General features: G+C 40.7%; 1 protein-coding gene across 1 annotated transcript in view; it reads right to left on the bottom strand.

The window, feature by feature from the left end:
- The window catches only part of CPVL (carboxypeptidase vitellogenic like), a 157662-nt gene that overhangs the window by 19034 nt on the left and 111979 nt on the right, over positions 1–26649 (bottom strand). Inside the window, exon 12 of the mRNA XM_002751466.7 lies at positions 23883–24065. Within this exon, the coding sequence (XP_002751512.2) occupies positions 23883–24065 (183 nt within the window). The remainder of the gene's footprint in view (positions 1–23882; positions 24066–26649) is intronic.

Here is a 26649-nt window from a genome sequence, read left to right as displayed (position 1 = left end):
CTTGGGTTCAGGCAATTCTCCTGCCTCAGCCTCCCGAGTAGCTGGGATTATAGGCATGCACTACCATGCCCAGCTAATTTTTTGTATTTTTAGTAGAGACGGGGTTTCACCGTGTTGACCAGGATGGTCTTGATCTCTTGAGCTTGTGATCCACCCGCCTCGGCCTCCCAAAGTGCTGGGATTACAGGAGTGAGCCACTGTGCCCGGCCCAAGAAGTCCTCCTTTTTTTAGGGAACAAAGTATTCTATGGTGATTAGGATGTGCTGCCAAATACACTGTCCACCACCGCCACACCACCCCCTTGCCACCACTACCACATGCCCCAAGGGCAGTGATATGGTTTGGATCTGTGTCCCCACCCAAATCTCATGTCTAACGGTAATCCCCAGTGTTGGAGGTGGGGCTTGGTGGGAGGTGATTGGATCATGCGGCAGATTTCTCATGAATAGTTTAGCAACATTCCTTGGTGCTGTCCTGGCAATAGTGAGTTCTCGCGAGATCTGCTCGTTTAAACGTGTGTGGCATCTCTCATCTGCACCAGCTTTGCCCTCTGCCATAAGTAAAACGCCCTGAGGCCTCTTCAGAAGGAGATGCAGCCATGCTTCCTGTACAGCCTGCAGAACTGTGAGCCAATTAAACCTCTTATTTTAGTAATTTTATTCTTATTAATTTTCTTAGAAATTACCCCGTCTTGGGTATTTCCTTGTAGCAGCACAAGAACAGACTAATACAGGGGACATGGAGCCTTGCTCCAGCTGCAGTTCATCCCTCCCCACTCCACTCTCCTCACAGGTACTTACAGACACTGTAGGGTGGTAGAAAGATGGAAATTTGGATGTTCAAATCTCAGATACTATTACTGTTAGAAGTCTTAAGCAAGTTCCTCAGGCAAAGCTTCTGTTTCCTCGGTTAGGAGTTAGTAAATACCATGACAGTTTTTAGGATAGCTACTCGGATTCCATAAAATTGTGGATTAAAAAAGTGTGTGGTAGACCATGGCCTGAGGGCTCACAGACACCGAATCATCGGTCACCATCCTTACCATCTCTTTTGACCTTCCCATCACCCCTGTGAAGTAATTGTTCTCACTCAAGGGTTTCTAGGACTGGCTGGGCTCAGTGGCTCACACCTGTAATACCAGAACTTTGGGAGTCGAAAGTGGGTGGATTGCCTGAAGTCAGGAGTTTGAGACTAGCCTGGCCAAAATGGTGAAACCCTATCTCTACTAAAAACACAAGAATAGCCAACTGTGGTGGTGGGCACCTATAATTCCAGCTACTTGGGAGGCTGAGGCAGAAGAATCACTTGAACCTGGGAGGCTGAGGTTACAGTGAGCTGAGATCACACCACTGCACTCCAGCCTGGGTGATACAGCGAGACTCCATCTCAAAACAAAACAAAACAAAACAAAACACAAGAGTTTCCAGGACCAGCAACCAGCCCACAGCTAGCAAGTGGCAAAATGAAAGTTTAAACCAGGTTTGTCTAACTCCACCTTCCCCTCATGTCATGAACCCCCTCTAATTGGTGAGGGTTGTCCAGAACAGTCAAGCTTTGGGGCAGCGTGCTCCTTCCCTTTGGTTTCCCTAGATACAACGTCTAGCAGAACATCTGATTCCTGATGGAAACAGGACATTTTGGGAGACGCCCCTGAGCAGAGTGTGGCTGAGGGCTCCATATACCAAACCCAGGTCAAGGTCAAGGTGCAAGCCTTGGTGCAGGGTTTGTGCTTTAGGGGGCTGAGGATGACTACTAGGGCCACTGAGGAAGTGCCAGGGACACCAGCATGTGGTGATCTCCCTGACACACAGTAAACACCATCTCTCAAACAGGGAATTAATCCTCACAGCTTGAACATTCCAAAACCTATATCCCCAGACCTCTATTTCAAGGCTTCCAAATCAGTATCAAGAAGGTGGACATATGAAATAGATGGAGAATCTTCTTCCAATAAAGATCCTTATATGACTTCCTATTTCTAGAGTCTCCTCACCCTGAATTCATCCTAAAGTTACCATTATAAACTTCCCAAAGAACAGCTTTTAAAAATGTGCTTTGAAACCTCTGATAGATCCCCACTGCTTAAACCATGGAACACACACTCCTTGCCTGCTATCCAGGCACCATGTTCCCCTTCTGTTCTCCCCTAGCTCTCACTCTCCCAGCTGCAGGCTGTGAGCCAGACTATGCACGCTGCCCTGTGCCCTGCCCTGTATTCTCTTATCCATGACACTGCCCACCATGTTCTCACTGCTCATTTTGGCCAATTTTGGCATGCATTCTTTTATTAATATCACAATTTCCCAGATAAAGCCATAACTTTTCTTAACATTATATGAACCTGGCCTCGCCACCAAGCCTTAGTTCCTTTTTTAAAAACCCATTTGGCTGGGCACAGTGGTTCACGCTTGTAATCCCAGCAATTTGGGAGGCCAAGATGGGTGGATCACCTGAGGTTAGAAGCTCAAAACAGCCTGGCCAATATGTGAAACCCCATCTCTACTAAAAATACAAAATCAGCCAGGTACGATAGTGCATGCCTGTAATTCCAGCTACTCAGGAGGCTGAGACAGGAGCATCGCTTGAACCCGGGAGGTGGAGGTTGCAGTGAGCTGAGATCACACCGCTGCATTCCAGCCTGGAACACGGAACAAGACTCCATCTCAAAAAACAAAACAAAACAAAAAACCCAATCTTCTCTCTGTCTATAGGAGGTGGTCACCTTGGGTGGTTTCAGAGCTAACACTAGATGTGAAATACATTATTTCTCAGCCCTGCTTTAATTATGGCAGGGATGCATATGGGCTCCAATTGTAACTGTCCCAGCATACTGCTGTGATTCCATTATTCCGGTAGTGAATATGCTTGTGAAGCAGAGAAACTCTGGGCTGGAAGCCAAGATTCTAACCTCAGCTCAGACATGAAATGGGTAGGATACTTTAGGGAAGTCACTTCACCTGTGGGTTTCAGTTTCCCTTCCCTGGAAAATGAGACCTAAAATTTTTTCCAGCTATTAAATACAACCTAGCAGAGGTAATGCATCTTGCAGTTTTTGAAGAAAAAGGAACTGATATTGATAGCGAAAACATAAAATAAAAATAATAATGGCTCAAATTGCAGTCAGGAAAATCAGGTTGTTGGAGATCATGCAAAACTCATGATTACAGAAGCTACACCCTGTGAGATTTGGTAAAAATGAAAACCGCTCAATGACTCAACATTTTTTCAGTTTATATGAAAAATGATTTGTGTCAATAAAGATATTTTCAATAAAATAACAATGGAAAAAACAAGTGTTTTCTTCACGACATTCAGCTTAATGACATTTATTCTAAAAAAATTCTTGAAATTTGTCAGTATGGCTATTATTCTCATTACAATTTTTAATTTTTTTTTTTAGACAGGCTCACTCCTCAATCTGGAGTGCCATGGCACAATCTCGGCTCATTGCAACCTCCACCTCTAGGGTTCAAGCGATTCTCATGCCTCTGAGTCCTGAGTAGTTGGGATCACAGGAGTACGCCGCCGTGCCTGGCTAATTTTTGTATTTTTAGTAGAGATAGGGTTTCACCATGTTGACCATGCTGGTCTTGAACTCCTGGCCTCAAGTGATCCACCTGCCTCAGCCTCCCAAAGTGCTGAGATTACAGGTGTGGGCCACTGCACCCCGCCAAAATTTTAAATTTCTAAATGTGGAGTCAAAACTTCCTTAGGGCTGATGTTTAAGAACAAAATTTGGAGAACATCATCCTCAGCAAACTGACACAAGAACAGAAAATGAAACACCGCATATTCTCACTCATAGGTGGGTGATGAAAAATGAGAACACATGGACACAGAAAGGGGAGTACTAAACACAGGGGTCTATTGGGGGGAAAAAGGGGAGGGCCAGTGGGAGGGGGAGGTGGGGACGGATAGCCGGGGGAGAAATGCCAAATGTAGGTGAAGGGGAGAAGAAAAGCAAAGCACACTGCCATGTGTGTACCTACGCAACTGTCTTGCATGCTCTGCTCATGTACCCCAAAACCTAAAATCCAATAAAAAATTTAAAATAAAAATAAAAATAAAAATAAAAAATAAAAGAACAAAATGTCCCTACATTTCTAATGCAGTGACAACATCAACTCAGATAATGAACAGCAACTTTAATATTTGGAGAAAGATCCCAAAAGGGTGGCCTTGAGACTGATGGCCATGGGTTGTCAACAGACAAGGAGAAAGAGGACTCAACTTCTGGGACCCAGAGATAACACTAGGAAGGGTTCATGGTCAATGCCAGTGCAGAGACTACCCATGACTTTGGATATCATGTAGCCTGAGACTTACATTTTGTGTATATTTCTCTCCATATTGGTGGAAAGAGATAGGTCTGTGTGTATGTGTACATATATATATGTATATATGTACGCACATGTACATATGTATACATGTATGTGTATATATGCACATATACATACATACATGTACACATATATGTACGCACATTATATGTATACACACACACACACACATCTATATAAGTATAAGAGCATTTCCTGAAGCTCACAACACTATTCTTCATTGCTTGCTAACTGAGCCCCTCTGGGCATTCATAAGATGTAGATATTTCAGATTTTTGTTAGATGATATCTTAGAAATAAGGTAGTCCAAATCGTGCATTTACAGACAACTTCCAAATCTTACAGAAGCTCAGAAAGTCTTCTCAGATTATCTAACAGGGCAGTGTCTGATCCTTAAAATAGAACCAATACTAAAGACTTGTTACCTTCTAGGTCAGAACCAACAATGAGGAACCAGAAGCACTCACTCTTCATGGGATCTCGGAAGGCTGGTGGGAGTTGCATTTGATTTCTCTGGGCATGGCTCGATGTGAATACATGGGGAAAATTGCCCCCTCTCTCAGTATCCTGCTACTCCCCTAGGAGAGCTGTCATTCCTTTAAGTGGGCATTTTAGGTAGCCATCCAGAGACAAGTCTACTTTGGTTTCAGTTTTTTTAATTAAGAGCTATAGTGTTTGGCTGAGAGTGAGGTTGCCTTTTTGGCAGACACACACTTATGCTCCTGTTTTGTGTGTCTAATGCTGAAAAGCAAATCCATGGCTAAGGTCCGTTTTCTTCATTATCAGACACTTGACATTTAGACAGTATTCTTAGATCCAAGCCTCACAGAGAATGCCTTTGTTCACACAGGAGCGCTTTTCCCTCCTCCTAACCCTCATCTCCACAAACCAGCCCAAACCAATGCTGAGGCACTAAGCAGGAAGGATCTCTGCCAACAGTTTAAAATCACCTACACAAAATGCAGATCCCTTGCTGCGTGGTGAAACACTCCCTATCACAAACATATGTGGGCCTTGCCTCTTTTGTTACTTGTTTTCTGGCAGCCAGAGAAGTACCATTTCATCTCTAAATGTGTTTCACATTCACAAGAAGAGTTAGCGGGTTTAGTGTGATATTTGCCACCAGTTTCTGACTGGCGGCCAATTCCTTTTCCCACCTCTGTGGGACATGTTGCCCTGAAGCAGCAATCTGGCCTCCCAAGCTGGACATTTTATGCAAAGAGCCAAGCAGGACACATGTGGAATGTCAGGCATGGGAGCTTTCACATGGCTGGTCCAGGGGATATAAAATAACAGGTGTCAGAGGCAGCCACCAAAGAGTCTTGAGGAGATCCTGTGTATGCCCAGTGAGATTTTCATCACGAAGTAGTGTAGCAGATGGGAGGAGATGACATGTCCATCACTCCCTAGTAGCTCAACGTTCAAATATGCCCTTAATGGCTGAATATTAATATTCCAACTTTCTCTCATAGGTTGATTTTCAATAAGTTTTCCTAGAGTTTTGACTATTACTATTTACAATTTTCTCTGTTATATGTACTCTTGTAAGCAATCCAGGGTAATAATAAAAACAAAAATCGCAAAATTTACTATGAGCCAGAAATTGCTCTAAGCTTATTAACATATCAAATCCCTCTCAACAGTCTTATGAGGATACCAAACTGGATGGCTTAAACAACACAAATTTATCTCTCCCATTGGATGCATATATTAGAAATAAAGGCTAAAAATTCATGTTGTTTTTTAAAAAAGAATAGTAAATCACACACAATGAAAAGAACGGCAGGAAGGTAATAAAGCAACAATTAATAAAACAGAAAGCAAAAATATAATAGAGAAAATCAACAAAGATAAAAATTGGTTCTTTGAGAAGAATAAAACTGTTAAACCTTAGGCAAGAGAGGCACTAATTACTAAAAACACCAGAGATCTTAAGAAACATCAAGTGATATTAAGATGATGTGACAGGCCGGGCGCAGTGGCTCATGCCTGTAATCCCAGCACTCTGGGAGGCCAAGGCAGGCAGATTACTTGAAGTCAAGAATTCAAGAACAGCCTGGCCAACAAGGCGTAATCCTGTCTCGACTAAAAAATACAAAAAAATAGCCAGGCGTATTGGCGCACTCCTGTAGTCCCAGCTACTTGGGAGGCTGAGACATGAGAATCACTTGAACCTAGAAGGTAGAGGTTGCAGTGAGCCAAGATCATGCCACTGCTCTCCAGCCTGGGCAGACAGAGTGGGACTCTGTCTCAAAAAACAAACAAACAAAAAAGGATGATGTTATAAAAGCAACATTGTGTCAATGAATCTGAAATTTTGGATTAAACAGATTAATTCCTGAAAAAAAGTACAACCTATGAAAACTGACACATGAAGAAATAGAAAAGGTAATTAATCCCATACCTATTTTAGAAATTGAATCTGCAATTGCAAACCTTCCCTTGGAGGTGCTTCAAGATGGCTGCCTGGGGCACCTGGCTCTCACCTCCTCCTAAAAGAAGGTCCAGAATGGCAAGCAGATAATTAGATGTCAAATATAACATCTAGAGATACAGTGGAACTCAGTAGCAAAGTGGGAACTTCTGAGGCATAGAAGGAAAGGGAAGTGAAGCAGTTGACCCAGCCAAGATCAATTCAGAGCCAGGGAAAACTCCTCCCAGTATGGGGAAAAGGTAAGTAAGAGATCCCCAACAGTTGGCAGTCCATATTCCCACCACAAACTCCTACAATTGTAGCCACAGGTGAGCCTCTCAGCCCTCACAAGCTCTGATATTAGTATAAAGAGATGCCTGGAGTCCACGTAATGACATTATTCTGGAGAGGAAGTTCACACTGGGTCCCACATATCCTCTGAGATTCAAGTAGCTATAGCATGCTGCCATCTGAGAGCTCAGCCCCCACCAGACTACATCACACCTTGGGGCCCAATACCCGCTACATATCTACATCCATGAACCCCTGTAGACACCCCTCTACATCTACCCAAAGGGTTACAGCATCACGATGGTGGCTGGAGCCAGCAGTGCAGGTGGGTCCCCAGAACTTTACCTCATGCAATGTCTTATGCCCCAAGAAATGGATAGTGAAGCACACTGGAGAGGCTGCCCTAGGGCTGAAGGGAGCCAAAGCATGCACTCTCTAGAGCCTGAGAGCTGCGTGCCTGGGGCTGTTGCCACTGACATAAAATCCTTACCCCCCAGCAGCAGGGCTGCTGCACACCTGCACATATCTTAAGGAGGCCTGGGAACTGGCTCATCCAGACAATGTCCCAGGACCTGAGGACAGGCCCATCCAGCCTGTCTCTTGGCCCAAGGGCACCATCCAAGGTCCTGGAGATCATCCTGGTCTGCCTGCCACAGCTGGTGCTTATACATACCATTAGGAAGTCTAAAAACAGGTCTGCCTGCCTGCCACCACCACCAGTTCCCACACATCATCTGGGAACCAGCAGATCAATCTACCACCTCCACTGCCACTGGTACCCACATGCACCATCAGAGTACCTAAAGACACCCACTGGCATTCTAGTGTACCATTCGAAGGCCTGAGGATTGATCCAATCCATACACTGCCACAGGTACCACTCCTATGTGCCATCTAGGGGCCTGAGCACGGGCCTGCCTCATCCAGCACTGCCTTCACCTGTGCCCATACACAATGTCCAGGAGTCTGGGGATTGATCTACCCCATCCACTGCCACTGGCATGCATACACACCTTCCAGGGAACTGAAGATGGGCCCACACAGGTTGCCAGTGCCTTTGCATGTTGTCTGGGAGCTTGGGAATTGATCAGCCCTGCCTGACACTGCCTTTGTATGCACACACCACTGAGGGTCCTGAGAACAACTCCAGCTCACCTAGCACCACCCTCACCACTGCCTGTGGGCACTGTCCAGAGGCCTGCCTTGCCCATCCACACCTGGGGATGCTAAAAAACAGGCCTCCACAGCCTGCCAGTGCATATGTGCATTACCCAGAGGTCTAGAGATCAATATACTTTGCCCACCAATGCTGGAGCCCATGCATCCCTTCCAAGGACATGAGGATGGCCTGCTGCCATCACCACCAGCACTCACCTGCATATGCCCAACCTTGGGGCTAGGGGACTGGCCCACCCAGTTTGCTGCCATCAATGCTAGTGCCCACTGCTGCTATCGCCATTGCTGATGCCGCACACACTGCCCAGGAGTTCAGCGATCCACTTGCCAGCTTGGCCCACTACTGCCACTGCTAGCACTTCAACAAGCCACCTGGAGGCCTGTATTGGTCTATTTTCATGGTGCTATTAAAGACATACCCAAGACTGGATAATTTATAAAGGATAGAGGTTTAATGTACTCACAGTTCCATATGGCTGGGGAGGCCTCACAATCATGGTGGAAGGCAAAGGAGAAGCAAAGGCCCATCTTACATGGAAGCAGGCAAGAGAGCTTGTGTAGAGGAACTCCTTTTTATAAAACCATCAGATCTCATGAGCCTTATTCACTATCATGAGAACAGCATGGGAAAGACCTGCCCCCATGATTCAATTACCACCCATGGGGTCCCTCCCATGACATGTGGGGATTATGGGAGCTACAATTCAGGATGAGCTTTGGGTGGGGACACAGCCAAATAATATGAAGGCCCAAGGATCAGCCCACTCAGACCTGCTTCTACCCCATAGAAGCCACCCAAGGAACAGCATGCTCAGTCTGTTACCACCTTGGTAACCCAAGGAACAGCATGCTCAGTCTGTTGCCACAATCACTAATGCCAGATAACTGGCCTACCTGGTGTCCGAATCCATAGCAAGGCCTCACTACAGCATCCACTAACAACCACACCCTAACCCATTGAGGAACTCAGAGATACCACTGACACTGATTATAGCTGAAGAAGTCATCTGAAGACTACATTGCTGTGTCCACCAAAAATCAAAACCAAAGTGCCCTACACAACCAACACTATAGATACAACTATAGGAAAACATCTTTTCTACAAGAGTCAATTCAAAAAATCAGAAGGGACTGTTACACCAGATTCATAATTATCAATGTAAACACACACAAACATGAAAAAGCAAGGAAATGTGACATATGTAAAGAAACAATAACTCTCTAACAGATTTCAGTGAAAAATCTATGACATTTTTGGAAAAGATTTCAAAATGGTGTTATTAAAGAAGCTCAGTGAGATACATGGTAACACACATAATACAAAGAAATCAGAAAAAAAGTTTATAATCAGAATGAGAAACTCATGAAAGAGATATCATACAGAAGAATCAATCAGAAATTCTGTAACTGAAGAATTCAATGAATGAAACAAAAATTTAATCAAGAGCTTCAATACTAGACTAGATCAGGCAAATAAATACTTTTTGAACTAGAAGAAAGGTCTTTTGAAGTAACTCAGACAAAAAAAGTGCATATATATATATAAAGATTAATAAAGAATGAAGAAAGTCTACATGACTTATGGAACACCATAAAACAGGCAACCAAATACTCACATTTTGGGTGTTTCAAGAGAATAAAAGACAAGCAAAGGCACAGAAAGCTTACTTAGTGACATTATAGCCCAAAACTTCCCAAGCCTTGCAAGAGATAGGCATCCAGAATAGGAAGCTCAAAAATCTCTAAATGGATTCAATCTAAAAATGTCTTCTCCAAGGCATATTAGAGTTAGACTGTCAAAAGTCAAAGACAAATAAAGAATTCCAAAATCAGCAAGAGAAAATTGTAAAGGCACATATAAGGAAATCCCCATCAGATTAACAGTTTTCTCATCAGAAACTTTGTAGGGCAGGAGAAAATGAGAAGATACATTCAAAGCACTGAATGATATATTCCAAGTGCTGAAAGAACAAAACTGACAACCAAGATTACTATACCTAGAAAAGCCATCCTTCAAAAAAGGACAAAGAAAGTCTTTGCCAGACAAACAAAAAGTGAGGAAATTCATTCCCAGTTGGACTGGCCCTACAAGAAATGTTTAAGGGAGCCCTATGTTGGGAAGTGAAAGGACAATACCTACCATCAAGAAAACATGAACATATAAACTCACTGGCTTCTCACGAATGAGAATGAGAAAAGATTCAAATGTTACAACTACAGAAAACCATTAATCTAAATGATAAGTAATAAGAGAAGAAAAGGAGAATAAAGGATATACAAAACAACCAGAAACCAATGAACAAAATGGCAGAAATAAGTTCTCATCAATCAATAATAACCATGAATGCAAATGGATTAAATTCTCCACTTAAAAGACATAAACTGGCTGAATGGATTAAAAAAAAAAAAAAACATGATCTAACTATATGCTATTGCATTAGGCCATTCCTTCATCACAATAAAAACATACCTAAGGCTAGGCAATTTATAAAGAGGTTTAATTAGCTCATAATTCTGTAGGCTATACAAGCATGGCACCAACATTTGCTCAGATTCTGATGAGGGCTTCAGAAGGTGTACAATTATGGCAGAAGGCAAAGCGGAAGCACATGTTTCACACGACAAGAGTAGAAAGGAGAGAGAGGCAGAGGTCCCAGACACTGTTAAATAACCAGATCTCACATGAACTAACTGAGTGAAAACTCACTTATCACCAAGGGGCTGATGCAAAGCCATTCATGAGGAATCCTCCCCATCATCTAATCATCTCCCACAAGGCCCCATCTCCAATACTGGAAATCACATTTCAGCATGAGACATGGAAAGGACAAATATCCAAACCATATCAGCTACCTACAGGAAACTCCTATCAGCTGCAAAGACACACAGAGACTGAAATAAAGGAATAAAAAATGATACTCCATGTAAACAGAAACCAAAAGTGAGGAGTAGACATACTTATATCAGATAAAATAGATTTCAATATAAAAATTATAAAAAGAGAAAAAGTTGTCAATTTAGCAAATGGATATAGCCATTCCAATTATATTAAATATATGCAGCCAACACTGGAGCACCCATATATATAAAGCAAACAGTATTAGATCTAAAGGGAGAGATAGGCTCCAATACAATAATAATTGAGGACTTCAACAAACAGTCTCAAAACTGGCCATGATCTAGACAGAAAAGTAAGCAAAAAACATCAGATTTAAACTGCACTTTAGACAAAATAGAACATTTACAGAACATATTATCCAATGGCTGCATAATGCATTTTTTTCTCATGAGCACATGAAACACTCTCCAGGACAGATCATTTGTTATGCCATTAAACAAGTCTCAACAATGTAAAATAATCAGAATCATATCAAGTACATATCAAGACTACAATGGAATTAAACTAGAAATCAATACCAAGGAAAACTCTGGAAACTGTACAAATACATGAAAATTAAAAACATGCTCCTGAATGACCATTGAATCAATTAAGAAATGAAGAAGAAAATTAAAAAATTTCTTTAAACAAATGAAAATAGAAATGCAAAATACCAAAACCTATAGGATACAGCAAAAGTGGTGCTAAGATGGAATTTTATAGTAATAAACACCTCCATCAAAAAAGTAAAAAGAGATTATATATACATCTAAAGATGCATCTTTAAAAAACTAGAAAAGCAGGAACAAACCAAACCTAATTTCTTTTGTTCTAAACCCAGAATTATAACAAAAGAAATAATAAAAATCAGAGCAGAACTAAATGGAATAGAACTTAAAAAGAAGTACAATGGATCAATGAAACAAAAATCCTGTTTTTAAAAAAGATAAATAAAATCAATAAAGTAGACTAGGTTAAACTAACCAAGAAAAAAGAGAGAAAACCCAAATAAATAAAATCATAAATGAAAAAGGAGACATTACAACTGATACCACAAAAATACAAATGATCATCAGAGACTATTATGGACAATTTTAGCCGAATAAACTAGAAAACCTAGGGGAATGGATACATTTCTGGACATATACAGCTGACCAAAATTGAACCAGGAAGATATAGAAAACTTAACCAGACCAATTAAGAATAATAAGATTGAATCGGTAACAAAAATTCTCCCAACAAAAGAAAGTCCAAGACTGAATGGCTTTTCTGCCAAATTCTACCAAACTTATATGGAAGAGCGAATACAAATTCTTTTCAAATTAATTCTTTAAAATTAAAAAGGAGGGAATTTTTTTCTAATTTATTCTACATGGCTATCATCCGAATATCAAAAACAGACAAGGACATACACAGAAAGAAAACTACAGGTCAATCTCCCTAATGAATACAGATGTAAAAATACTCAACAAAATATTAGCCAACAGAATCCAACAACACATCAAAAAGATAATACACAATAATCAAGTGGAATTTATCCCAGAAATGCAAGGATGGTTCAACATATGCAAATCAATAAACATGATACATCACAACAACAGAATAAAAGACAAAAACTATAAGTTCATCTCAATAGATTAAGAAGAACATTTGATAAAATCCAACATCCTTTCATGACAAAAACTGTCAACAAATCAGGCATACAAGAAACATACCTCAACATAATAAAGGCCATATAGGACAAACATCATCATACCAAATAGAGAAAAGCTGAAAGCATTTCCTCTAAGAACTGGAACAAGACAAGAATGTCCCCTTTCACCACTCTTTGTCAACATAGTACCAGAAGTCCTAGCCAGAGCAATAGAGTAAGAAAATGAAACAAAAGACATCCATACTGAAAAAGAGCAAGTCTAACTGTTCTCTTTGCAGATGACATGATCTCTTTTTTTTTTCCAAACACTTTTTCCATTTTCCTTTTTTTAAAAATTGTATTTCAAGTTGTGGGGTACATGTACAGAACATGCAGGTTTGTTACATAGGTATACACATGCCATGGTCATTGGCTGCACCCATCACCCTGTCATCTACATCTCCTAATGCTATCCCTCTCCTAACCCCACCCCCACCACCCACCAACAGACCCCAGTACATGATGTTTCCCTCCCTGTATCCATGGGTTCTCATTGTTTAACTCCCACTTACGAGTGAGAACATAGGGCATTGGGTTTTCTATTCTTACAGTAGTTTGCTAAGAATGATGGTTTCCAGCTTCATTCATGTCCCTGCAAAGGATATAAACATCCTTTTTTATGGCTGCATAGTATTCCATGGTGTATATGTGCCACATTTTCTTTTTTTTTTTTTTTAATTTTGTATTGGATTTTAGGTTTTGGGGTACATGAGCAGAGCATGTAAGACAGTTGCGTAGGAACACACATGGCAGTGTGCTTTTCTTTCCTTCTCCCCTTCACCCACATTTGGCATTTCTCCCCAGGCTATCCCTCCCCACCTCCCCCTCCCACTGGCCCTCCCCTTTTCCCCCCAATAGACCCCAGTGTTTAGTACTCCCCTTTCTGTGTCCATGTGTTCTCATTTTTCATCACCCACCTATGAGTGAGAATATGCGGTGTTTCATTTTCTGTTCTTGTGTCAGTTTGCTGAGGATGACGTTCTCCAGATTCATCCATGTCCCTACAAACGACACAAACTCATCATTTCTGATTGCTGCATAATATTCCATGGTGTATATGTGCCACATTTCTCCAATCCAGTCTATTATCAATGGGCAGTTTGGTTGATTCCAGGTCTTTGCTATTGTAAACAGTGCTGCAATGAACATTCGTGTACATGTGTCCTTATAGTAGAACGATTTATAGTCTTTTGGATATATACCCAGTAATGGGATTGCTGGGTCAAATGGAATTTCTATTTCTAAGGCCTTGAGGAATCGCCACACTGTCTTCCACAATGGTTGAACTAATTTACACTCCCACCAGCAGTGTAAAAGTGTTCCTTTTTCTCCACATCCTCTCCAGCATCTGTTGTCTCCAGATTTTTTAATGATCGCCATTCTAACTGGCATGAGATGGTATCTCAATGTGGTTTTGATTTGCATCTCTCTGATGATCAGTGACGATGAGCATTTTTTCATATGATTGTTGGCCTCATATATGTCTTCTTTCGTAAAGTGTCTGTTCATATCCTTTGCCCACTTTTGAATGGGCTTGTTTGTTTTCTTCCTGTAAATCCGTTTGAGTTCTTTGTAAATTCTGGATATCAGCCCTTTGTCAGATGGGTAAACTGCAAACATTTTTTCCCATTCTGTTGCTTGCCGATCCACTCTAGTGACTGTTTCTTTTGCCGTGCAGAAGCTGTGGAGTTTCATTAGGTCCCATTTGTCTATTTTGGCTTTTGTTGCCAATGCTTTTGGTGTTTTGTTCATAAAGTCCTTGCCTACTCCTATGTCCTGGATAGTTTTGCCTAGATTTCCTTCTAGGGTTTTTATGGTGCCAGGTCTTATGTTTAAGTCTTTAATCCATCTCGAGTTAATTTTAGTGTAAGGTGTCAGGAAGGGGTCCAGTTTCTGCTTTCTGCACATGGCTAGCCAGTTTTCCCAACACCATTTGTTAAACAGGGAATCCTTTCCCCCTTGCTTGTTTTTGTCAGGTTTATCAAAGATTGTATAGTTGTAGATATGTTGTGTTACCTCTGGTGCCTCTGTTTTGTTCCACTGGTCTATATCTCTGTTTTGGTACCAGTACCATGCTGTTTTGATTACTGTAGCCTTGTAGTATAGTTTGAAATCCGGTAGTGTGATGCCCCCGCTGTGTTCTTTTTGCTTAGAATTGACTTGGCTATGCGGGCTCTCTTTTGGTTCCATATGAAGTTCATGGTGGTTTTTTCCAGTTCTGTGAAGAAAGTCAATGGTAGCTTGATGGGGATAGCGTTGATTCTGTAAATTACTTTGGGCAGTATAGCCATTTTCACGATATTAATTCTTCCTAACCATGAACATGGAATGTTTCTCCATCTGTTTGTGTCCTCTCTGTTTTTGTTGAGCAGTGGTTTGTAGTTCTCCTTGAAGAGGTCCCTTACATTCTTTGTGAGTTGTATTCCAAGGTATTTTATTCTTTTTGTAGCAATTGTGAATGGCAGTTCATTCTTGATTTGGCTTTCTTTAAGTCTGTTATTGGTGTAGACGAATGCTTGTGATTTTTGCACATTGATTTTATATCCTGAGACTTTGCTGAAGTTGCTTATCAGTTTCAGGAGTTTTTGGGCTGAGGTGATGGGGTCTTCTAGGTATACTATCATGTCGTCTGCAAATAGAGACAATTTGACTTCCACCTTTCCTATTTGAATACCCTTTATTTCTTTTTCTTGCCTGATTGCTCTGGCTAGAACTTCCAGAACTGTATTGAATAGGAGTGGTGAAAGAGGGCATCCTTGTCTAGTGCCAGATTTCAAAGGGAATGCTTCCAGTTTTTGCCCATTCAGTATGATATTGGCTGTTGGTTTGTCATAAATAGCTTTTATTACTTTGAGATACATTCCATCAATACCAAGTTTATTGAGGGGTTTTAGCATAAAGGGCTGTTGAATTTTGTCAAATGCCTTCTCTGCGTCAATTGAGATAATCATGTGGTTTTTGTTTTTGGTTCTGTTTATGTGGTGAATTACGTTTATAGACTTGAGTATGTTGAACCAGCCTTGCATCCCCGGGATGAATCCTACTTGATCATGGTGAATAAGTTTTTTGATTTGCTGTTGCATTTGGCTTGCCAATATTTTATTGAAGATTTTTGCATCTATGTTCATCATGGATATTGGCCTGAAGTTTTCTTTTCTTATTGGGTCTCTGCCGGGTTTTGGTATCAGGATGATGTTGGTCTCGTAAAATGATTTGGGAAGTATTCCCTCTTTTTGGATTGTTTGAAATAGTTTTAGAAGGAATGGTACCAGCTCCTCTTTGTGTGTCTGGTAGAATTCGGCTGTGAACCCATCTGGACCTGGGCTTTTTTTGTGTGGTAGGCTCTTAATTGCTGCCTCGACTTCTGACCTTGTTATTGGTCTATTCATAGTTTCAGCCTCCTCCTGGTTTAGGCTTGGGAGGACACAGGAGTCCAGGAATTTATCCATTTCTTCCAGGTTTACTAGTTTATGTGCATAGAGTTGTTTGTAATATTCTCTGACAATGGTTTGAATTTCTGTGGAATCTGTGGTGATTTCCCCTTTATCATTTTTTTATTGCATCTACTTGGTTGTTCTCTCTTTTCTTTTTAATCAATCTGGCTAGTGGTCTGTCTATTTTGTTGATCTTTTCAAAAAACTAGCTCTTGGATTTATTGATTTTTTGAAGGGTTTTTCGTGTCTCAATCTCCTTCAGCTCAGCTCTGATCTTAGTTATTTCTTGTCTTCTGCTGGGTTTTGAGTTTTTTTGGTCTTGCTCCTCTAGCTCTTTCAATTTTGACGATAGGGTGTCAATTTTGGATCTCTCCATTCTCCTCATATGGGCACTTATTGCTATATACTTTCCTCTAGAGACTGCTTTAAATGTGTCCCAGAGGTTCTGGCATGTTGTGTCTTCATTCTCATTGGTTTTGAAGAACTTCTTTATTTCTGCCTTCATTTCATTGTTTACCCAGTCAACATTCAAGAGCCAGTTGTTCAGTTTCCATGAAGCTGTGCGGTTCTGGGTCGGTTTCTGAATTCTGAGTTCTAACTTGATTGCACTATGGTCTGAGAGGCTGTTTGTTATGATTTCAGTTGTTTTGCATTTGCTGAGCAGTGCTTTACTTCCAATTATGTGGTCAATTTTAGAGTAGGTATGATGTGGTGCTGAGAAGAATGTATATTCTGTGGATTTGGGGTGGAGAGTTCTGTAAATGTCTATCAGGTTTGCTTGCTCCAGGTCTGAGTTCAAGCCCTGGATATCCTTGTTGATTTTCTGTCTGGTTGATCTGTCTAATATTGACAGTGGAGTGTTAAAGTCTCCCACTATTATTGTGTGGGAGTCTAAGTCTCTTTGTAAGTCATTAAGAACTTGCCTTATGTATCTGGGTGCTCCTGCATTGGGTCCATATATGTTTAGGATCGTTAGCTCTTCTTGTTTTATCGATCCTTTTACCAGTATGTAATGGCCTTCTTTGTCTCTTTTGATCTTTGTTGCTTTAAAGTCTATTTTATCAGAGATGAGAATTGCAACTCCTGCTTTGTTTTGCTCTCCATTTGCTTGGTAAATCTTCCTCCATCCCTTTATTTTGAGCCTTTGTGTATCCTTGCATGTGAGATGGGTTTCCTGGATACAGCACACTGATGGGTTTTGGATTTTTATCCAATTTGCCAGTCTGTGTCTTTTGATTGGTGCATTTAGTCCATTTACATTTAGGGTTAATATTGTTATGTGTGAATTTGATACTGCCATTTTGATGCTAAGTGGCTGTTTTGCCTGTTAGTTGTTGTAGAATCTTCATTATGTTGATGCTCTTTAACTTTTAGTGTGATTTTGGAATGGCTGGTACTGGTTGTTCCTTTCTATGTGTAGTGCCTCTTTTAGGAGCTCTTGTAAAGCTGGCCTGGTGGTGACAAAATCTCTGAGTACTTGCTTGTTCGCAAAGGATTTTATTTTTCCTTCACTTCTGAAGCTCAGTTTGGCTGGATATGAAATTCTGGGTTGAAAGTTCTTTTCTTTAAGAATGTTGAATATTGGCCCCCACTCTCTTCTGGCTTGTAGTGTTTCTGCCGAGAGATCTGCTGTGAGTCTGATGGGCTTCCCTTTGTGGGTAACTCGACCTTTCTCTCTGGCTGCCCTTAGTATTTTCTCCTTTATTTCAACCTTGTTGAATCTGACGATTATGTGCCTTGGGGCTGCTCTTCTTGCGGAATATCTTTGTGGTGTTCTCTGTATTTCCTGCATTTGAGTGTTGGCCTGTCTTGCTAGGTGGGGGAAGTTTTCCTGGATGATGTCCTGAAGAGTATTTTCCAGCTTGGATTCATTCTCTTCGTCCCCTTCTGGTACACCTATCAAACGTAGATTAGGTCTTTTCACATAGTCCCACATTTCTTGGAGACTTTGTTCATTCCTTTTTGCGCTTTTTTCTCTAATCTTGGTTTCTCGTTTTATTTCATTGAGTTGGTCTTCGACTTCAGATATTCTTTCTTCTGCTTGGTCAATTCGGCTATTGAAACTTGTGCATGCTTCGCGAAGTTCTCGTATTGTGTTTTTCAGCTCCTTTAATTCATTTATATTCCTCTCTAAGTTATCCATTCTTGTTATCATTTCCTCATATCTTTTTTTAAGTTCCTTAGTTTCTTTGCATTGATTTAATACATGTTCTTTTAGCTCACAAAAGTTTCTCATTATCCACCTTCTGAAGTCTAATTCCGTCATTTCGTCACAGTCATTCTCCGTCCAGCTTTGCTCCCTTGCTGGTGAGGAGTTTTGGTCCTTTCTAGGAGGCGAGATGTTCTGGTTTCGGGTGTTTTCCTCCTTTTTTCGCTGGTTTCTTCCCATCTTTGTGGGTTTATCCGCTTGTCGTCTGCGTAGTTGCTGACTTTTCGATTGGGTCTCTGAGTGGACACCCAGATTGTTGACGATGAAGTATTTCTGTTACTTGGTTTTCCTTCTACCAGCCTAGCCCCTTCGCTGTACGACTGCTGAGGTCCACTCCAGGCCCTGCTTGTCTGGGGTGCACCTCTAGCAGCTGTGGCACAGCGAGGGATGCTACCCGTTTCTTTTTCTGCTATCTTTGTCCCAGGATGATGCCTGCCAAATGTCAGTCTTTTGGATATAGAGGGGTCAGGGAGCTGCTTGAGGAGACAGTCTGTACTTTTTTGGAGCTCAATTGCTGAGCTGTGAGCTCTGTTGTTCATTCAGGGCTGTTAGGCTGCTATGTTTGATTCTGCTGCAACAGAGCTCATTAAAAAAAACCCTTTTTTTCTCAAATGCTCTGTGTTGGGGGGTTCGGGCTTTATTTTTCGATGTCCGATGAGGTGTCCTGCCCAGCTAGAAGGCAGACTAGCCACTGTTTGGCTGCCGAGGCTCCGCCCTGCTGTTGTGTGATTCGCCCTGTTCCTGCAGGCTCTGCTGTGGTCTCTACCATGCCCTGCGGCAGAGTCTCTTCGTTGTAGCGTGTTGCCTCAGCAACGGCAGGCTGCGTCAGCAGTGGGCGTGTATCTCAGTAGGGACGGGTTGCCTCGGCAACGGCTGGCTGCGTCAGCAGTGGGCGTGTATCTCAGTAGGGATGGGTTGCCTCGGTAGTGGTGGACGCCCCTCCCCCACAGAGCATCTCGGACTGTCTGCTTGGGATAGTTTGAAATCGCGGTTTTGTTCGTCCCACTGGGTGTCCCAAACGATCTGTCCCTGCAATCCCCTGGGCTGGCCTACTGTCCAAGTCTCATTCAGTCTCAAGTCCAGCCCTCTCAAGTCTCAGGTTGCCGGTTCAACAGGGCACCCGGACAAGCACGCCCTGTGGGGATTGCTGGGTAGGGCCGGCCGCCGCCGCCCCGGCTGCCGGCTTCGCCAGGCAGACCTACTGCCTGGCGTCCCGTGTCTTTTTTATACTTGGGAGTTTCCCCGTTCTGTGGGCAACAAAGATCAGTCTGGAAATGCAGCTCCGACTCACCGTTTGCGGATTCAACGAGCGTGCCACATTTTCTTTATCCAATCTATCATTGATGGATATTTGGGTTGGTGCCAAGTCTTTGCTACTGTAAACAGTGCTGCAATAAACATACGTGTGCATGTGTCTTTATAATAGAATGATTTATAATTCTTTGGGCTTATACCCAGTAATAGGATTGCTGGGTCAAATGGTATTTTTAGTTCTAGATCCTTGAGGAATTGCCACACTGTCTTCCACAATAGTTGAACAAATTTACACTTTCAACAACTGTGTAAAAACGTTCCTATTTCTCCACATCCTCACCAGCATCTGCTGTCTCCTGACTTTTTAATGATCACCATTCTAACTGATATGAGATGGTATCTCAATGTGGTTTTAATTTGCATTTCTCTAATGACCGGGAATAATGAGCTTTTTTTCATGTTTGTTGCCTGCATAAATGTCTCCTTTTGAGAAGCGTCTGTTCATATCCTTTGCCCACTTTTTGATGAGGTTGTTTTTTCCTGTACATTTAAGTTCTTTGTAGATTTTGCATATTAGCCCATTGTCAGATGGGTAAACTGCAAAAATTTTCTCCCATTCTGTAGGTTGCCTGTTCACTCTGATGATAGTTTCTTTTGCTGTGCAGAAGCTCTTTAGTTTAATTAGATCCCGTTTGTCTATTTTGACTTTTGTTGTCATTGCTTTTGATATTTAAGTCAAAATGCCTTTGCCCATGCCTATGTCCTGAATTGTATTGCCTAGGTTTTCTTCTAGGGTTTTATGTCTTACATTTAAATCTTTAATCCATCGTGAGTTAATTTTTGTATAGGGTGTAAGGAAGGGAGTTTCAGCTTTCTGCATAGGCTATCCAGTTTTCCCAACACCATTTATTAAATGGGAAATCCTTTCCCCATTGCTTTTTTTGGTCAGGTCTGCGAATGATTAGATGGTTTTAGGTGTGTGGCATTATTTCTGAGGCCTCTGTCCTGTTCCATTTGTCTATATATCTGTTTAGGTACCAGTACCATGCTGTTTTGGTTACCCTAGCCTTGCAGTATAGTTTGAAGTCAGGTAGTGTGATGCTTCCAGCTTTATTTTTTTGTTTTGTTTTGTTTTGTTTTTTTTGCTTAGAATTGTCTTGGCTATGTGAGCTTTTCGGTGGTTCCATATGAAATTTAAGGTGTTTTTTTCCAATTCTGTGAAGAAAGTCAACGGTAGCTTGTTGAGGATAGTATTTAATCTATAGATTACTTTGGGCAATATGGCCATTTTCACAGTATCGATTCTTCCTAACCGTGAGCAATGAATGTTTTTCCATTTGTTTGTGTCCTCTCTTATTTCCTTGAGCAGTGGTTTGTAGTTCTCCTCAAAGAGGTCCTTCACATCCCTTGTAAGTTGTATTCCTAGGTATTTAATTCTCTTTGTAGCAATTGTGAATGGAATTTCACTCATGATTTGGCTCTTTTATATACAAAAGCCTAAAGACTCCACCAAAAACCTTTTATAACTCATAAATGAATTCAATAACGTTGTAAGATACAAATCACATACAAACGTCACTAGCATTTGTATATACCAATAATGAACTAGTTAAGAAAGAAATCAAGAAAGCAATCTCATTTATGATAGCTACAACATAAATAAATAATCTTAAAATAGATTTAATCAAGGAGGTGAAAGATCTCTACAAGGAAAACTATAAAACATGGATGTAAGAAATTGAAGAGGACACAAACAAATGGAAAGACATCTCATGCTCATGGATTAGAAAAATTAATAGTTAAAATGATCATACTGACTAAAGCAATCTACATATTCAATGCCTAACTATTAAAATACCAATGGCATTTGTCACAGAAATAGAAAAAAAGTTCTAAAATTCTCATGGATCACACAAGACCCCAAATAGTCAAAGCAACACTGAGCAAAAATAACAAAGCTGGAAGCATCACACTACCTGTTTTCAAAATATACTACAAATCAATAATAACCAAAACAGCAAGGTATTAGTATAAAAACAGGCACATAGACCAATGGCACAGAATGGGAAACCCAGAAATAAATCCATGTATTTATAGCCAAATAATCTTTGACAAAGCTGACAAGAAGATATACTGGGGAAAGGACACCCTCTTCAATGAATGGTGCTGGGTAAACTGGGATCCACATGCAGAAAAATGAAACTAAACTTCTCTCTCTCACCATATAAATTAAAAATAAGCTCAAAAACTAAACCCCTATTTCTCATGATATACATGTAAAATAAGCTCAAAATGGATTACACACTTAAACATAAGACCTAAAATAATAAAACCAGTAGAACAGGGGAAACACTCAGGACACTGGTGTAGATAAAGCTTTTATGGCCAAGACCCCAAAAGCAAAGGCAATAAAACAAAAAACAGACAAATGGATCTACATTAAACTAAAAAATGTCTATACAGCAAAAGGGACAATAGAGTGAAGAGACAACCAGGTGAATGGGAGAAAGTATCTGCCAAGTAACCATCTGACAAAAGATTAATATCCAGAAGATACAAGGAATTCAAGCAACTAAAGAACACAAAACACAAATTATACCATTAAAGTGAGAAAAGGATCTTAATAGACATGGCTCAAAAGGAGACACACAAGTGCTGGACAGGCATCCGGAAAAATGCTCAGCATCACTAATCACCAAGGAAATGCAAATTAAAACCACAAAGAGGTATCATATCACTGGAGTTAGAATGGCTATTACCAAAAAAGACAAAAAGTAACAGATGCTGATGAGGATGCAGAGAAAAGAAACTCATACACTGTTAAGTGGGAATGTAAATTAGTATAGCCATTATGGAAAACAATATGAAGGTTTCTCAAGAAACTACAAATAGAACTACCATACACTGCAGCAATTTCTCTACTTGGTATTTAAAGGAAAATAAATCAGTATATCAAAGGAATATCTGCATCCCATGTTTATTATAGCACTAGTGACAACAGCCATGACATGGAGTCACCCTAAGTATTCATCAACAAATGAATGAATTTTAAAATGTGGCATATATATGCAAGGGAATATTATTAAGCCATAAAAAAGAACAAAATCCTATCACATGCAGTGACATGGATGGAACTGGAGGTCATTATGTTAAATGAAATAAGCCAGGCATGGAAAGACAAATACTGTATTTCTCACTCTTATGTGGGAGCCTAAAATTTGATTTCACAGAGGCAGAGAATAGAATGATAGTTGCCAGAGGCTGGGAAGTGGGGATGGGTGGGAAGATGAAGAGAGATTGGTTAACAGGTGCAAACAGTTAGCTAGAAGGAATTCTTGTGTTCAATAGCACAGCAGAGTGACTATAGTTAACAACAATATATTGCATATTTCAAAACAGCTAGAAGAGATTTGAAATGTTCGCAATATAACAAAATGATACATGTTTGAGGTGACAGATATCCTAAATACCCTGATTTATCATTAACATTATATACACTTATCAAAATATTACATGTATTCTATAAAGATGTACACTTAACTATTTATCAAGAACAGCAACAAAACCCTTCCCTCAATGAAATCTCCATGCCCAGATGGCTTCACCAATAAATTCTCCTAACACTTATTAAAAAGATACTGTTTCCAACAATAGAAAGAGGAAATACTTCCCACCTTATTTTAAGAAGCCAGCATAAACATGATTCCAAAACTTGAAGAGAACATTGCAAGAAAGGAAGAGAAGTAACGTCTGGCCCCACAATGGAGGTTGCACTAGGGTATCAGCTAGAGAGATTTTGTCCTGAGGTTCCAGGTCTAATATAAAAATATGATCATACATTTGCCAGACGAAATTGTATTGAAACTTCCTCTTATAATTTGTCAACCTCTCTCCCCAAATAGACTGCAATTCTCTCATTAATGATTTGCCTTTTTGGACTGAGTACTGTCTTTTTAATGAATTGTCTCCTTACCTCTTGAACAATGTCTAAATTTTTTCTCTGGTTTTATATTTAGTCCTATGTATGTATGACCTCAGACCACTCTTCTCTGTGGAAAGTAGGGCCACAGAAGACACATGTTGGCTGTTGTATGGCTTTGCTTAAGGTCAGCCATGTCTCACTGGTATTCAGGCTTTATTTTCAATCCCACTCTCCCATTCCTACAACCTGCCCGCCCCCAAGCATCTTCCTACCTGATGGAAGTCACCCACTTGCCGGATGTAACCAGCCACTTCCTTGTCAGATTTAAAGATCTTCCAAACTTTTCTTTCTGCCTTCTTGTATTCCTGGGATCCTTTCCAGTCCATGCCCATCAAGGAGCGCTCTATCAGAGAGGCTGGCACAATGATGTCCAGTTGGCCATTGTAGATCAGAACCTGAAATGAAATCAAGCCATCAGCAAATGCAAGATTCAGGAGGTGAAGCTCATGAATTGAGCTAGGTATAGTCAGCCAGCAAGAGAGAAAAGAAGACATGAATCTCTCTGAGATTTTCTTCTAGTTAGCCATAAAAAACAACAATCTGAAATAAACTCAAGCCTTGTCTCTACCATTGCATAGTAATCTGCATAAAGGCCTCTCTTGGTTCAAAAACATTTGTGTTCTGTCACCCAGTGATACATACATATAGTTTTACTTGGATTTATGGCTATGCTGAGAAGGAGGACTGTGGTTGCATTTTAGTGGAACTAAGGAATACTACACCCTAGGATTTTCATGAAGCCTGTATTTCATTAACTTCAACTTCAGGCACTGCAGTCACTGGCAAGCTGAGCATTCTCTTGGGTATTGCTAATCCATAATGTTCTCCTCTCCTACATTGATTTCTATGGCAAGTATAATTTTTTTGCTGCAGCAGCAGCAGACAGAGAATCAGGTACCTCAAACTTGTTTCTCTTTTTTTTGAGACGGAGTTTCGCTCTTGTTACCCAGGCTGGAGTGCAATGGTGCAATCTCAGCTCACTGCGCCCTCCGCCTCCTGGGTTCAGGCAATTCTCCTGCCTCAGCCTCCCGAGTAGCTGGGATTACAGGCATGCGCCACCATGCCCAGCTAATTTTTTGTATTTTTAGTAGAGACGGGGTTTCACCATGTTGACCAAGATGGTCTCGATCTGTTGACCTCGTGATCCACCTGCCTCCGCCTCCCAAAGTGCTGGGATTACAGGCTTGAGCCACGGCGCCCGGCCTCAAACTTGCTTCTTATTGGAAGCAACTATGCCTGCCATGCCACTTGCAAAACTTCCTTTTTAAAAATATGATAGCTACTTGTCAACAGAGAAGAATGTTCTTTCTTCCTAGAATACAATTTTGTGTGTGTGTCAAACTGATGGTTATCATAGGAAAAACAACCCTGAGGCAACTCTTTAACCCTAAAACAATTTTCAATTCCACTTGAAAAAAGAACTCAGATAATACCCAATTCTGCTAAAGTTGTGGAGCTAATGGGAAATTCCTTTTCCCAGCAATTTCAACTTGTAGAATATATTCTAGGAAAACGGGTCCAGAGAAATTTTTTAAAATTATATCTATTCATTGAGTCTTATAATGAAAAACTCAAACACAATCTAAAAGTCCTATAACTGAGTAGGTAAATGCACATCAGTACAGGAATTCTATAGGATATTGTAACACCATTTAAAATGTTTCACTGAATCATGATGCAGTGTGGGAAATGTTTATCACACAATGTTAAATATGAAAGCTAAAAGTCCAATATAACATATATCACAATGATAACTATAAAAATCAGTGTACATATTCACATATATGAAATACAATTTTGAAAAAAGTTAATAATTTAGATGGTGAAAATCTGAGGAATATGCTCTCCTTTATCCTACTTTCCTTGCGCAATTTTAATGCAGCTAACATGATATTAATTATCATAAAGTATTGCCACTCTATCCAGCAAAGAGGTCAGCCTCAACTCCATGCTACCTTTGATCTATTTGAAGGCTCTGATTTGGCCCAAGCGGAGACCTTCGGTTGAATCCTCAAATTGGATATAAAATATTTCACTGCATATGTTTCCATCTCTCCCTTTATGGCATGGGCTTCTTAAAAGGCTCAAACATAATTAAAAAGCACAGGACTTTTACACACTCCAAATCCTCAAGCAGCAGTGGGACAGCAGTCAGACTAAGATGAAAGAGCCCTGGGCCCCCACTGCAGGAAAACAGGGCCTTTCATGTTACCCAGTCACCATCACCACCCCCACTCTCCTAAGCAGAAACCCACAGGAAAATCCTGATAGATTTAAAGCCTGTTTAAAAATTTCAACCAAACTCCAGCAATAAAATATTTGCATTGTTTATACAGAGAAATTACCTCAAAGACCTTGAGTACTTATGGCCTTTGCAAACCCTCCTATAGTTGTTTCGGCCAACAGTATGGAAACAATTATATACGATCAGTACCAGTGAACAAGGTTTAATTACTTCATCATTCTAGGAAGATCTGATTATAGCTGATTAGCAAAGACCATCGTGTATAAAGTGATTCTTCTTCTAGAATTCAGTGTAAAGATGCTGATCCATCAGCAAATTCATGGTGCATCCATTTGGTTTTACTTTCCATGACCAGTATATGCAGCCTGCATCTCTCATATGTCTCCCACTGCTTTCTTTCTTTACTGATAATCATTACTATATTTTGAAATCAATGTGATTTCTTTTTTCATCCTTAAGGGACAATAGCATAGTCCCCATGATATGGCAAAAACAAGTTTCTCTGTACAGCATTACATGACATGTTGAACTGAAGTGGAATGAGGACCATCCCCGAGTTGTTTCTCTTGCTATTCAAGTCTCACCATAATGAGAGCACCAACTCTCTGGACCAACAAAGCAGTGAAGAGCTGAACTGCACAATCTCGCACAGGTCATGTGTAGGTCTACTTTTGAGTACAAATGGAAATCCTTCCTTTGAAAAGCATGGAAACGATTTTGTATTTCTGAAGGGC

The sequence above is a fragment of the Callithrix jacchus genome, chromosome 11 (genome assembly GCF_049354715.1).
Source record: "Callithrix jacchus isolate 240 chromosome 11, calJac240_pri, whole genome shotgun sequence".
Classification (NCBI taxonomy): Eukaryota; Metazoa; Chordata; class Mammalia; order Primates; family Cebidae; genus Callithrix; species Callithrix jacchus.
This window is presented reverse-complemented; position numbering and strand designations above follow the sequence as displayed.